The sequence below is a fragment of the Lithobates pipiens genome, unplaced genomic scaffold (assembly GCF_037356315.1).
Source record: "Lithobates pipiens isolate NorthernLeopardFrog02 unplaced genomic scaffold, aLitPip1_a1.2 Scaffold_1, whole genome shotgun sequence".
NCBI classification, from domain to species: domain Eukaryota; kingdom Metazoa; phylum Chordata; class Amphibia; order Anura; family Ranidae; genus Lithobates; species Lithobates pipiens.
In genome coordinates this window covers 114,358,935-114,372,738 of record NW_027507685.1, presented here as the reverse complement: position 1 = coordinate 114,372,738, position 13,804 = coordinate 114,358,935, and the positions used below count along the sequence as shown (strand labels likewise).

General features: G+C 50.1%; 1 protein-coding gene across 2 annotated transcripts in view; it reads left to right on the top strand.

The window, feature by feature from the left end:
- Window positions 1-13,804, top strand: part of LOC143966767 (testis-expressed protein 11-like) — a 67,141-nt gene that overhangs the window by 15,194 nt on the left and 38,143 nt on the right. For both annotated transcript variants that reach the window (XM_077474351.1, XM_077474350.1), the window contains exons 4-7: window positions 1,279-1,428; window positions 5,609-5,717; window positions 6,760-6,880; window positions 7,685-7,849. In XM_077474351.1, coding sequence (XP_077330477.1) covers window positions 1,279-1,428; window positions 5,609-5,717; window positions 6,760-6,880; window positions 7,685-7,849 — 545 coding nt within the window. The remainder of the gene's footprint in view (window positions 1-1,278; window positions 1,429-5,608; window positions 5,718-6,759; window positions 6,881-7,684; window positions 7,850-13,804) is intronic.

Sequence of the window (13,804 nt, the reverse complement as noted above, 5' to 3'; positions counted from 1 at the left end):
TTTACTTTAGGCAGCTTAGCTCCTCCTCAGCAACTCAGCTTTCTCTTCTCGGCAGCTCAGCCCTCCCTGCTTTCCCTTCTCAGCAGCTCGGTTCTCCCTGCTTTCCCTTCTCTGCAGCTCGGCTCTCCCTGCTTTCCCTTCTCTGCAGCTCGGCTCTCCCTGCTTTCCCTTCTCTGCAGCTCGGCTCTCCCTGCTTTCCCTTCTCTGCAGCTCGGCTCTCCCTGCTTTCCCTTCTCTGCAGCTCAGCTCTCCCTGCTTTCCCTTCGCAGCAGCTCAGCTCTCCCTGCTTTCCCTTCGCAGCAGCTCAGCTCTCCCTGCTTTCCCTTCGCAGCAGCTCAGCTCTCCCTGCTTTCTCTTCTCAGCAGCTCAGCTCTCCCTGCTTTCTCTTCTCAGCAGCTCAGCTCTCCCTTCTTTCCCTTCTCAGCAGCTCAGCTTTCCCTTCTCAGCAGATGATGTAGTGAGTGGTGCACAACACTTTCGTAAAATAGAACTATAGGCAAAACTTCTTTTATTTTTTTTATTTTTTATTTTTTTGGATAGAGTACAGGAGGGTTATAACCCTGTTAGATTTTTTTTCACCATCTTTGTCCCATTGCAGAGATTTCCCTTCACTTCCTGTCCCATAGCCAAACAGGAAGTGGGAGGAAATCCCTGCAAATTAAGTGAATTTTGTGGGGACCCCCCAGCTCGCCAGAACTAGTGTCGCCACTGAAAGATTTCCACTGTATTAGTTTTCTGTGGACAACCCAAAATTTGGAATTTCCTTTTACTTTCACTTTTGATTTATAATGGTAAACAGGAGAAATAGAGAGGGGGGAATCTCCCTAACTTGGGGGGGGGGGGGGGCACAGACAGCAATAAAAACCTGACAGGGGTTCTAATCCCTCTCCACTCCATCCAAAACTAAAAAAAGTTTTGCCTTTGGTTATACTTTAAGGTTATGGAATACATTGATGTCCTCTCTCCGCTACAAGCTAGCTTATTGGTCAGGAAAAGAGCAGCTACAGAGTGATGAGGTCATCCACTGGCACCTTATCTTTATCAGCATATTTCTAATCAGCATATTTGCATGCTGCATACTTGATTGGCTCCCAGGCCTTCGACTCCATCTCCCAGTCTGCTCTCTACTGTACAGGGGACTGTAAAAGGGGTTATACAAAGTCACATCCAGGGACACACATTGCTTGCATTGCTGTGATATACATTATTGATTACAGAGCTGCATTGATTGGTGACTTTGATCTCTTTCCCGGGAGTTGAGTTGTATCTCCTTCACAGGGGAATTCTCCAGTGACAACTCTGAGACCCTCCTAGTCCTCTATGAGTTTGAAGCCAGAGCCAAGCTGAATGATCCGGCGCTGGGGAGTGTGCTGGAGTATGTGTGGGGGCTGCCCAACCTCGACGCCAAAATACTGGAATCCATTGCATGTAAGTGGCAGAATATCTACTGCGCTAACACCAAACTCAGGGATCCCCCATTTTTTCCCAGACTGCACCCTTTTCCCCTCATAGAAATTTCTATGACATAAAAAAAAAATTCACAATCACCAATGACATCACAAACCATAAATCTTCCCCAGTCCAGGTGCCAGGGGGGAGGGTCCTGTGTGGCGTTTCACATCTGTTCCGACATACAGTAGGTCCTGCGTCAAAATGAACTACATCTCTCAGCTGTACCCCAGCACAACTCAGTGTCACCAGTGCACCCCTGTGTTCCCAGCCTGTCTTCAGTACACCCTTCAGCCCTCAGTGTCTCTTTGGGCTCCTTCATGTCTCCAGCGCATCCTTGTGCCCTCAGCACCCCTCTGATCTCCTCCACATCTCCAGTGTATCCCTGTGCCCTCGGTGCCCCTCTGGACTCCTCCACGTCTCCAGTGCATCCCTGTGCCCCCAGCGCCGCTCTGACCTCCTCCATGTCTCCAGTGCATCCCTGTGCCCTCAGCACCCCTCTATGTCTCCAGTGCATCCCTGTGCCCTCAGTGCCTCTCTGGACTCCTCCATGTCTCCCTTGTATCCCTGTGCCCTCAGCACCCCTCTGATCTCCTTCATGTCAACAGTGTATCCCTGTGCCCTCGGCCCCCCCTGGACTCCTCCACGTCTCCAGTGTATTCCTGTGCCCTCAGCACCCCTCCAGACTCCTCCATGTCTCCAGTGTATCCCTGTGCCCTCAGCACCCCTCCAGACTCCTCCATGTCTCCAGTGTATCCCTGTGCCCTCAGCACACCTCTGGGCTCCTCCATGTCTCCAGTGCACCCCTCGGGACTTCTCCATGTCTCCAGTGCATCCCTGTGCCTCTCTGAACTCCTCCCATGTCTCCAGTGCATCCCTATGCCCTCAGCGCCCCTCTGGGCTCCTCCATGTCTCCCTTGTATCCCTGTGCCCTCAGCACCCCTCTGGACTCCTCCATGTCTCCAGTGTGTCCCTGTGCCCTTAGCACATCTCTGGGCTCCTCAATGTCTCCAATGTATCCCTGTGCCCTCAGCACCCTTGGGACTTCTCCATGTCTCCAGTGCATCCCTGTGCCCTCAGCACCCTCTGGGCTCCTCCATGTCTCCAGTGCATCCCTGTGCCCTCAGCACCCTCTGGGCTCCTCCATATCTCCAGTGCATCCCTGTGCCTTCAGCACCCCTCTGATCTCCTCCACATCTCCAGTGTATCCATGTGCCCTCAGTGCCCCTCTGGGCTCTTCCATGTCTCCAGTGCATCCCTGTGCCCCTCTGGGCTCCTCCATGTCTCCAGTGCATCCCTGTGCCCTCAGTGCCCCTCTGGATTCCTCCACGACTCCAGTGCATCCCTATGCCCCTCTGGGCTCCTCCACGTCTCCAGTGCATCCCTGTGCCCTCAGCGCCCCTCTGGACTCCTCCATGTCTCCAGTCTATCGCTGTGCCCTCAGTGCCCCTCTGGGCTCCTTCATGTCTCCAGTATATCCCTGTGCCCTCAGCGCCCCTCTGGACTCCTCCATGTCTCCAGTGTATCCCTGTGCCCTCAGCGCCCCTCTGGACTCCTCCATGTCTCCAGTGTATCCCTGTGCCCTCAGCGCCGCTCTGGACTCCTCCATGTCTCCAGGGTATCCCTGTGCCCTCAGCGCCGCTCTGGACTCCTCCATGTCTCCAGTGCATCCCTGTGCCCTCAGCACCCCTCTGATCTCCTCCACATCTCCAGTGTATCCATGTGCCCTCAGTGCCCCTCTGGACTCCTCCATGTCTCTAGTGCATCCCTGTGCCCCTCTGGGCTCTTCCATGTCTCCAGTGCATCCCTGTGCCCCTCTGGGCTCTTCCATGTCTCCAGTGCATCCCTGTGCCCCTCTGGGCTCTTCCATGTCTCCAGTGCATCCCTGTGCCCTCAGTGCCCCTCTGGACTCCTCCACGACTCCAGTGCATCCCTATGCCCCTCTGGGCTCCTCCACGTCTCCAGTGCATCCCTGTGCCCTCAGCACCCCTCTGGACTCCTCCATGTCTCCAGTCTATCGCTGTGCCCCTCTGGGCTCCTCCATGTCTCCAGTGTATCCCTGTGCCCTCAGCGCCCCTCTGGACTCCTCCATGTCTCCAGTGTATCCCTGTGCCCTCAGCACCCCTCTGGGCTCCTCCATGTCTCTAGTGCACCTCTGTGCCGTCAGTGCCCCTCTGAGCTCCTCCATGTCTCCAGTGCATCCCTGTGCCCTCAGCACCCTCTGGACTCCTCCATGTCTCCAGTGTATCTCTGTGCCCTCAGCACACCTCTGGACTCCTCCATGTCTCCAGTGCATCCCTGTGCCCTCGGCACCCTCTGGGCTCTTCCATGTCTCCAGTGCATCCCTGTGCCCTCAGCGCCGCTCTGGACTCCTCCATGTCTCCAGTGCATCCCTGTGCCCTCAGCACCCCTCGGGACTTCTACATTTCTCCAGTGTACCCCTGTGCACGCCACCTCTGGACTCCTCCATGTCTCCAGTGCATCCCTGTGCCCTCAGTGCCTCTCTGGACTCCTCCATGTCTCCCTTGTATTCCTGTGCCCTCAGCACCGCTCTGATCTCCTCCATGTCAACAGTGTATCCCTGTGCCCTCAGCACCCCTCTGGACTCCTCCATGTCTCCAGTGCATCCCTGTGCCCTCAGCACCCCTCTGATCTCCTCCACATCTCCAGTGTATCCATGTGCCCTCAGTGCCCCTCTGGACTCCTCCATGTCTCTAGTGCATCCCTGTGCCCCTCTGGGCTCTTCCATGTCTCCAGTGCATCCCTGTGCCCCTCTGGGCTCTTCCATGTCTCCAGTGCATCCCTGTGCCCCTCTGGGCTCTTCCATGTCTCCAGTGCATCCCTGTGCCCTCAGTGCCCCTCTGGACTCCTCCATGACTCCAGTGCATCCCTATGCCCCTCTGGGCTCCTCCACATCTCCAGTGCATCCCTGTGCCCTCAGCGCCCCTCTGGACTCCTCCATGTCTCCAGTCTATCGCTGTGCCCCTCTGGGCTCCTCCATGTCTCCAGTGTATCCCTGTGCCCTCAGCGCCCCTCTGGACTCCTCCATGTCTCCAGTGTATCCCTGTGCCCTCAGCACCCCTCTGGGCTCCTCCATGTCTCTAGTGCACCTCTGTGCCGTCAGTGCCCCTCTGAGCTCCTCCATGTCTCCAGTGCATCCCTGTGCCCTCAGCACCCTCTGGACTCCTCCATGTCTCCAGTGTATCTCTGTGCCCTCAGCACACCTCTGGACTCCTCCATGTCTCCAGTGCATCCCTGTGCCCTCGGCACCCTCTGGGCTCTTCCATGTCTCCAGTGCATCCCTGTGCCCTCAGCGCCGCTCTGGACTCCTCCATGTCTCCAGTGCATCCCTGTGCCCTCAGCACCCCTCGGGACTTCTACATTTCTCCAGTGTACCCCTGTGCACGCCACCTCTGGACTCCTCCATGTCTCCAGTGCATCCCTGTGCCCTCAGTGCCTCTCTGGACTCCTCCATGTCTCCCTTGTATTCCTGTGCCCTCAGCACCGCTCTGATCTCCTCCATGTCAACAGTGTATCCCTGTGCCCTCAGCACCCCTCTGGACTCCTCCATGTCTCCAGTGTATCCCTGTTCCCTCAGCACACCTCTGGGCTCCTCCATGTCTCCAGTGTATCCCTATGCCCTCAGTGCCTCTCTGGACTCCTCCATGTCTCCAGTGCACCCCTATGCCCTCAGCGCCCCTCTGGGCTCCTCCATGTCTCCCTTGTATCCCTGTGCCCTCAGCACCTCTCTGGGCTCCTCCATGTCTCCAATGTATCCCTATGCCCTCAGTGCCCCTCTGGGCTCCTCCATGTCCCCAGGGTATCCCTGTGTCTCCATGAAGACACAGGAAGTCGGGGGAAAGCTCTTGATTAGCTTAAAAAAGAAAAGAACACTTTACAACATTTATATCCTATTTCCTACTAGAAATATAATGTTTTTGCTTCACATCCATTATAAGCTGACTGGTCACATTACAGCCTGCCGGTGTATTCTTACCTATGACCAACATCTACATAGTACCTACCTGACAGAGGATCCAAAACCTTGCCCACAATGTACGTCCACACATCACCGCTGTGCGTTTAATCACATTATATACATTGTGATATGTCAGTTCCTGGAATAATTGTGTTTTTGTATTAATATTCCCACCCAAAGCCTTGTCCATGGAATCCCCCGCATACTATCCATCCATCTGCAAGAAAGCCTTACAGGGAACCTTATCAGTGCTAAAGAAGGAGGACCCCCCGGATGTGTCCAGACTCAGGTGCTATTCCACAATACCTATCGAACACTGTGTGTATATATATATATACATATACAGGGTTACTATTCATAATTATGGGGCTCGCAGTCAGTCACACAGTCACTAGGACTGACTGTACTAATATTTGTAGTCAGCAGCAGGGGGGGGCAACCCGAGCTCACCCGATGGGGTCTGCTACATGACTACTGCCTGTACCCCTACTGTCAGGACTGTCAGCCCTGTCTGTGTATATGTGGGAAAAGCTCCGCTTTTTATCAATAAACATCTGTCAATGAGCTCCAGCAGTCAGTGACATTGCCTAGTCTGACATGATGTCATAAATCTGCTTTAGACAGGAGAAAGCATTTCATCTACACACACACACACACACACACACACACACACACACACACACACACACACACACACACACACACACACACACACACACACACACACACACACACACACACTTTGTCTAGCCTGACATGATGTCATCAGTCTGCTGCAGGCAAGAATCAGCATGTTCCTTAGTCTCCCCTCCCCCAGTGATTTTTGCCTAGTCTGACATGATGTTCTGCTGCAGGCAGGAGAAAGCATTTCATCTTCACCCCCCCCCCCCCCCCCACTTTGCCTAGCCTGGCATGACGTCATCAGTCTGCTGCAGGCAAGAAGCAGCATTTTCCTTAGTCTCCCCCCCCCCCCCCCCAATGATTTTTGCCTAGCCTGACATAATATCATAAGTCTGCTGCAGGCAGAAAGCAGCATTTTGCTTAGTCTCCCCTCCCGCAGTGATTTTTGCCTAGTCTGACATGATGTCATCAGTCCGCTGCAGGCAGGAAGCAGCATTTCCTCAGAACACTACAGCCAAATAATGCAATATATTTTTCTGGCCTGTAGTCTTTGGGAAGGTGACAATGGGGGAGTATTTGCTGGCTGCCTAATAATATAATATAATAAAGCGTTATCTGCTAGGCATAGTACAATGTAATAAGCCAGATATCATGTAATGGATGACGTTCTATCGGAGATATAAAGGTGTGCTTTGTTTTCTTGCTCTCAGTAAGTGTCTGCATAGCCTGGTGAAGCTGAGCTTACCGGAGAGACTGGTGAAGCTGGAGGACGGAGAGCAGGAGGAGGCCTGGAACTACTACCAGGAGGCCCTCTGTATCATCACCAGCGCGGTGAGTGGCACTATACATTGTGATGTCATCTGTCCTAATAATAATATAGCTATACTAATACACACCTCCCATCTCCGAAACGTGAGAATGAGGGGCGCTATAGAAGGGGTCTGACCCGCTGTATGCATAGCGCGCTTCACCAAAAAGTGGGCGTGGTGAAATTTTATTAAATATTGGACATGGCTATAGATTCTGATTAGAAACAACTGGGGCTTAGGGCAAATTTAATTCATTGTACACATTTGTTACCTCTGCACACTTATTCTGCTCCCGTACACATTGCCCCCACCCTGTTCCCTGTATATTCTCTCCCCCCTTACATATTGTACTCCTCTTTGTAAACACTGCCACCATACATATTGCTGCCCTTCACACATGGGAGGGTAGGTAATGGAGGGAGGGCATTGTGACCTGTCGCCCCCTTGTTCATCCCTGCAGAACTCACCCAGAGGAATGGAGGACGGTTGGGAGGTCTGCTAATAGTCTCCGACCACCTCCCATTGCTTGTCTTCATTCACAGCCTTTGTAGCATTACATTCACTAAATATTATGTGTGGCCCTTTGTTGATGTCAAGGGCCACACTTCAGCCCCCCCCCCAATATCAAAGCAGTTGACCAGCACTGCTCTAGGCTCATTGCTTTATTTTAATATTTGCATAACAAACCTAGAGTGCTAAAATAAGACAACAGCTCCACCCGCTGGCTCCAAATGAGAATGCACAATATTCATCTGCAAGATTTTAAATAATTTGCAAGCCTAAAAAAACATTAGCCAGACCATTGATGTGTGACCTTTGTGTTCAGAAGGACTATCCGGAGACTGAGATCTTGTGGCTGATGACCCGGGCGTGGAACCATGGCATTCTCCAGTACAGCTTCAAGAAACTCCCAGATACCAGCCGCTGGTGTGCTCTGGCCATGAGACTCCTCAACCACCTGGGGTCTCTGAAGGGGAGCTATGAAAGCAAGGTATATCCTCTCCCTTTTTTTTTTTTTTTTTTTTTTTTTTTTTTATCAGTCTCGTTGATCCTGCCTGTAGATTTCTTCCTTTTTTTTTTTTTTTTCCCACTCCCTGTAATAGGGTGACAACGCTGCTGGCTCTGCTGAGAAATTTCCCAGCAGCGTTGTCACCCTGTGGACAGGGGAAGTCTTAGAGGGACCTTTACTTTTAACTACTTTCCACACGAGCCAATTCCGACACTTTGCCCCTACATACATACATACATACATACCTTGTTAGAAAATGATTTAGACCTAGGGTCGCCACCTGTCTGGGATTCACCCGGACAGTCCTGGTTTTGAATCATGTGTCCAGGTTTCAAGACTGAAAAATGTGTTTCCTTTTGGAGCCGCCCTTTCTAACTTTGCTACTTCGGTTGATTTTTTTTTTTTTCTACAGATTGCAATTGGCTCTGGGATCCCCCACCCCTTAACCACTTCAGCCTCGGACCAATAAATACCTTAAGGACCAGAGGTCTTTTTGCAATTTCGCACTGCGCTGCTTTAACTGGTAATTGCGCGGTCATGCAATATTGCACCCAAACGAAATTTGCGTCCTTTTCTTCCCACAAATAGAGCTTTCTTTTGATGGTATTTGATTGCCTCTGCGATTTTTTTTTTTTTTTTGCGATATAAATGGAAAAAGAGCGAAAATTTTGAAAAAAAATATATTTTCTTCTTTTTGTTATAAGAAAAATCGAATAAACTAAATTTTAGTCATACATTGAGGGCAAAATTTATTCAGCCACATGTCTTTAGTAAAAAAAATGTCAATAAGCGTATATTTTTTGGTTTGCGCAAAAGTTATAGCGTCTACAAACTAGAGTACATTTTCTGGAATTTACACAGCTTTTAATTTATGACTGCCGATCTCTTTTCTTGAGGTGCTAAAATGGCAGGGCAGTACAAATCCCCCCCAAATGACCCCATTTTGGAAAGTAGACACCCCAAGGAAATTGCTGATGGGTATGTTGAGCCCATTGAATATTTATTTTTTTTGTCCTAAGGGATTGAATAATGACAAAAAAAAAAAAAAAAAATTTTTTTTACAAAAAGTTGTCACTAAATGATATATTGCTCACACATGCCATGGTTATATGTGGAATTGCACCCCAAAATACATTCTGCTGCTTCTCCCGAGTACGGGGATACCACATGTGTGGGACTTTTTGGGAGTCTAGTCGCGCACGGCACCCCGAAAACCAATCACCACCTTCAGGATTTCTAAGGGTGCAAATTTTTGATTTAACTCCTCACTACCTATCACAGTTTCGAAGGCCATAAAATGCCAAAATAGCACAAAACCCCCCAAATGACCCCATTTTGGAAAGTAGACACCCCAAGCTATTTACTGAGAGGCATGTTGAGTCCATGGAATATTTTATATTTTGCCAAAAGTTGCGGGAATATTACAAACTTTTTTTTTTTTGCACAAAGTTGTCACTAAATGATATATTGCTCACACATGCTATGGGCAGAAGTCAAATTACACCCCAAAATAAATTCTGCTGCTTCTCCCGAGTACGGGGATACCACATGTGGGGGACTTTTTGGGAGCCTAGCCACGTACGGGACCCCGAAAACCAAGCACTGCCTTCCGGATTTGAATATAAAATGCTATAAAAAACAAACTAACCAGAGTCACCCGTAACACTTATACGGTGATTAGTGGTGAAAGGGTTAACTAGGGGCAATCAGGTGGTTCAAATTTTTATTAGGTAGTATATGGGGGTCCCTGGCGCTATATAAAAACCTGACGGGGAACCTAAATAACTAACTGGCTAACCAGCGTCACCAGTGACACTTATACTGTGATCGCTGGTGAAAGGGGGTGAAAGGGTTAACTAGCAGCAATCAGGGGGTTAAAACCATTATTGGGTAGTATATCGGGGTACCTAGCGCTATAAAAACCTGGCGGTGAACCTAAAAAAATAACTAGCTACCTAGCGACACTAGCGACACTGATGCAGCGTTCAGAAAAATTATCGCTTAGTGACACTGGCAAAAGGGGGTGAAAGGGTTAACTAGCGGAAATCAGGGGGTTAAAACCATTATTGGGTAGTATATCGGGGTACCTAGCGCTATAAAAACCTGGCGGTGAACCTAAAAAAATAACTAGCTACCTAGCGACTGTAGCGACACTAATGCAGCGATCAGAAAAACGATCGCTTAGTGACACTGGCAAAAGGGGGTGAAAGGGTTAACTAGCGGCAATCAGGGGGTTAAAAACATTATTGGGTAGTATATCGGGGTACCTAGCGATATAAAAACCTGGCGGTGAACCTAAAAAAATAACTAGCTACCTAGCGACACATGCAGCGATCAGAAAAATGATCGCTTAGTGACACTGGCAAAAGGGGGTGAAAGGGTTAACTCTAGGGGCAATCAGGGGGTTAAATCTTTATTGGGGGGTGATAGGGGGCTACCCTGGACCTAACACTAACTGTCCTGACAGTTTTTACTGTCACAACTGACACTGAATGCATTGATCAGTAAAGAAATGATCAATGCAATCAGTGACACTGTGACTGGGGGGGGAGGGGGGGCAGGGGGGGGATCGGGGGGCGATCGGGGGGGGGATCGGGGGGGGGTTTGTGTGCCTGTGTGTACCTACATGTCAGTGTAGTGTTGGTGCACACTTACTTTTACTGTTCTCCTCGTAGTCCGGTGTAGTGTCACAGTTTGCTGCCTATCACAGGATGGTGCGGAAGTGACGTTGTTGCGTACTGCGCATGCGCGATGCGTTCCAAACGCTCGCGCCGTGCGTTCCAACATAGTTTCGGCAATACAGTTCAGCGAAACCATCACATAATGTTACGGAAGTGATGTTACACACAACACAAACACGGGCCACGTTGTTGCGTACTGCGCATGCGCGATGCGTTCCAAACACTTGCGCCGTGCGTTCCAACATAGTTTCGGCAATACAGTTCAGCGAAACCATCACATAATGTTACGGAAGTGAAGTTACACACAACACAAACACTGGGCCGTTCGTTACAACACTAATACTTCCCTTGTTACCTAGTAGGTTTTGCATTGCTGGGACTTGTAGTGCCTATCCTGAGCTACATGCTTCAATGTTCAGTGTCCTCATCCCTATCCCCATGCTTCAATGTTCAGTGTCCTCATCCCTATCCCCGAGCTTCAATGTTCAGTGTCCTCATCCCTATCCCCGAGCTTCAATGTTCAGTGTCCTCATCCTTATGCCCGAGCTTCAATGTTCAGTGTCCTCATCCCTATCCCCCTGCTTCAATGTTCAGTGTCCTCATCCTTATCCCCGAGCTTCAATGTTCAGTGTCCTCATCCCTATCCCCCTGCTTCAATGTTCAGTGTCCTCATCCTTATCCCCGAGCTTCAATGTTCAGTGTCCTCATCCCTATCCCCCTGCTTCAATGTTCAGTGTCCTCATCCCTATCCCCGAGCTTCAATGTTCAGTGTCCATCCTTATCCCTGTGCTTCAATGTTCAGTGTCCTCATCCCTATCCGCAAGCTTCAATGTTCAGTGTCCTCATCCTTATCCTCATGCTTCGATGTTCAGTGTCCTCATCGAAGCAGGGGGATAAGGATGAGGACACTGAACATTGAAGCTCGCGGATAGGGATGAGGACACTGAACATTGAAGCAGGGGGATAGGGATGAGGACACTGAACATTGAAGCTCGGGGATAAGGATGAGGACCCTGAACATTGAAGCAGGGGGATAAGGATGAGGACACTGAACATTGAAGCTCGCGGATAGGGATGAGGACACTGAACATTGAAGCACGGGGATAAGGATGGACACTGAACATTGAAGCTCGGGGATAAGGATGAGGACACTGAACATTGAAGCACGGGGATAAGGATGGACACTGAACATTGAAGCATGGGGATAGGGATGAGGACACTGAACATTGAAGCATGTAGCTCAGGATAGGCACTACAAGTCCCAGCAATGCAAAACCTACTAGGTAACAAGGGAAGTATTAGTGTTGTAACGAACACTTCCGTAACATTATGTGATGGTTACGCTGAACTGTATTGCCGAAACTATGTTGGAACGCACGGCGCAAGTGTTTGGAACGCATCGCGCATGCGCAGTACGCAACAACGTGGCCCGTGTTTGTGTTGTGTGTAACATCACTTCCGTAACATTATGTGATGGTTTCGCTGAACTGTATTGCCGAAACTATGTTGGAACGCACGGCGCGAGCGTTTGGAACGCATCGCGCATGCGCAGTACGCAACAACGTCACTTCCGCACCATCCTGTGATAGGCAGCAAACTGTGACACTACACCGGTCAAAAAGACCGCCCCGAGGAGAATGACATCACTTCCTCCTACCTGTGTAAACAATACACAGCGGAGGAAGCTTCTCATTGGCCAGGAGCGATCCAGAGGGGGTGGCCGAAAACCAACGGCCATCCCCTCATCACGGAGCGCTCCTGGACCGAATCGGACCGCCGTAACCAGCGGGAGGGGGTCCGATCGGACCCCCCACCCGCTGGAAGGCAATCACGTAGATGTACGTGATTATGCCTGCCTGTGCCATTGTGCTGACGTACAATGGCAATACGGCGGTCCTCAAGTGGTTAATAGGGATGAGTCCATCCAGTTCAACCTGAGTGAGTGTCTAAAATTGTGCCTATCCCTGTACATTGCATACTCACATCAGTCCCTACCCTCAACGAGCCCACAATCCAAGATCCCCATTCATATACTAGGGCCAATTTTGGACAGAAACCAATTAACCTACCTGTATGTCTTTGGATTGTGAGCGGAAACCGGAGTACCCGGAGGAAACCCACGCAAGCACAGGGAGAACATGCAAACTCCAGGCAGGTAGTGTCGTGGTTGAGATTTAAACCAGCGACCCTTCTTACTGCTAGGTGAGAGTGCTAACCACTACACCACTGTGCCGCCCAAGTTGGTTATGTATCTATTTTCTACATATTTTAAAGTGATGTTTTAATTTTTTTTTTTTTTTTTTTTTTTTTTACTATTTCCCTTACTATAGGATTATAACAGACCCAGGACACCTTTTGGGCACTCCAAAGAGAATAGCGCCACCTCACCCTCCTGTCCGGCCCTGTTCTGAGCCAGATTCCTTTCTGAATAATGTGTCCGGCTTTCAAGGTAGACTGAAACTCGGACACATGGTTAAAAAAAAAAAAAAAGACTGTCGGGGGGGGTGTCAACACTAGAGAGAACCCCCCCAGGTGACACTGAGCCCTTCTGGCACAGCTGTGTCCTGTCACAAAACCTGGTAACTGTAACACAGAGAACTTCTTGGGGGTTCAATAAATATTCTGGAAAATAGAATAATAATGAGTTCTTCCCAAACCAGCGGCATTGTGTGAAGTGTGTGCTGCGGGTTTTGCTCTAAATAGAAGCTGCTGATTGGGAGCCATCATCTCAGGATTTGGTACACTTCTCTGGGACACTTTGTGGCAGATTCCTGTAAATATAATGCAAGATATATTGTACACTATATAGGGGCCCTTTATATAACCGTTATAGGTACCGGGGGGGGGGGGGAGAATGTTCTCATAGACTGCATGGCTGATTTTCCTCCGGATGAGCAACTAGCAAGGTGGACCTAATAAAGGGGGTCCAACTCGCTACTAGGAAGGGGGATCTAATAAAGGGAGTCCAACCTGCTACTAGCAAGGGGGATCTAATAAAGGGGGTCCAACCTGCTACTAGCAAGGGGGATCTAATAAAGGGGGTCCAACCTGCTACTAGCAAGGGGGATCTAATAAAGGGGGTCCAACCTGCTACTAGCAAGGGGGACCTAATAAAGGGGGCCCAACCCGCTACTAGCAAGGGGGACCTAATAAAGGGGGTCCAATCCGCTACTAGCAAGGTGGACCCAATAACGGGGGTCCAATCCGCTACTAGCAAGGTGGACCCAATAAAGGGGGACCTAATAAAGGGAGTCCA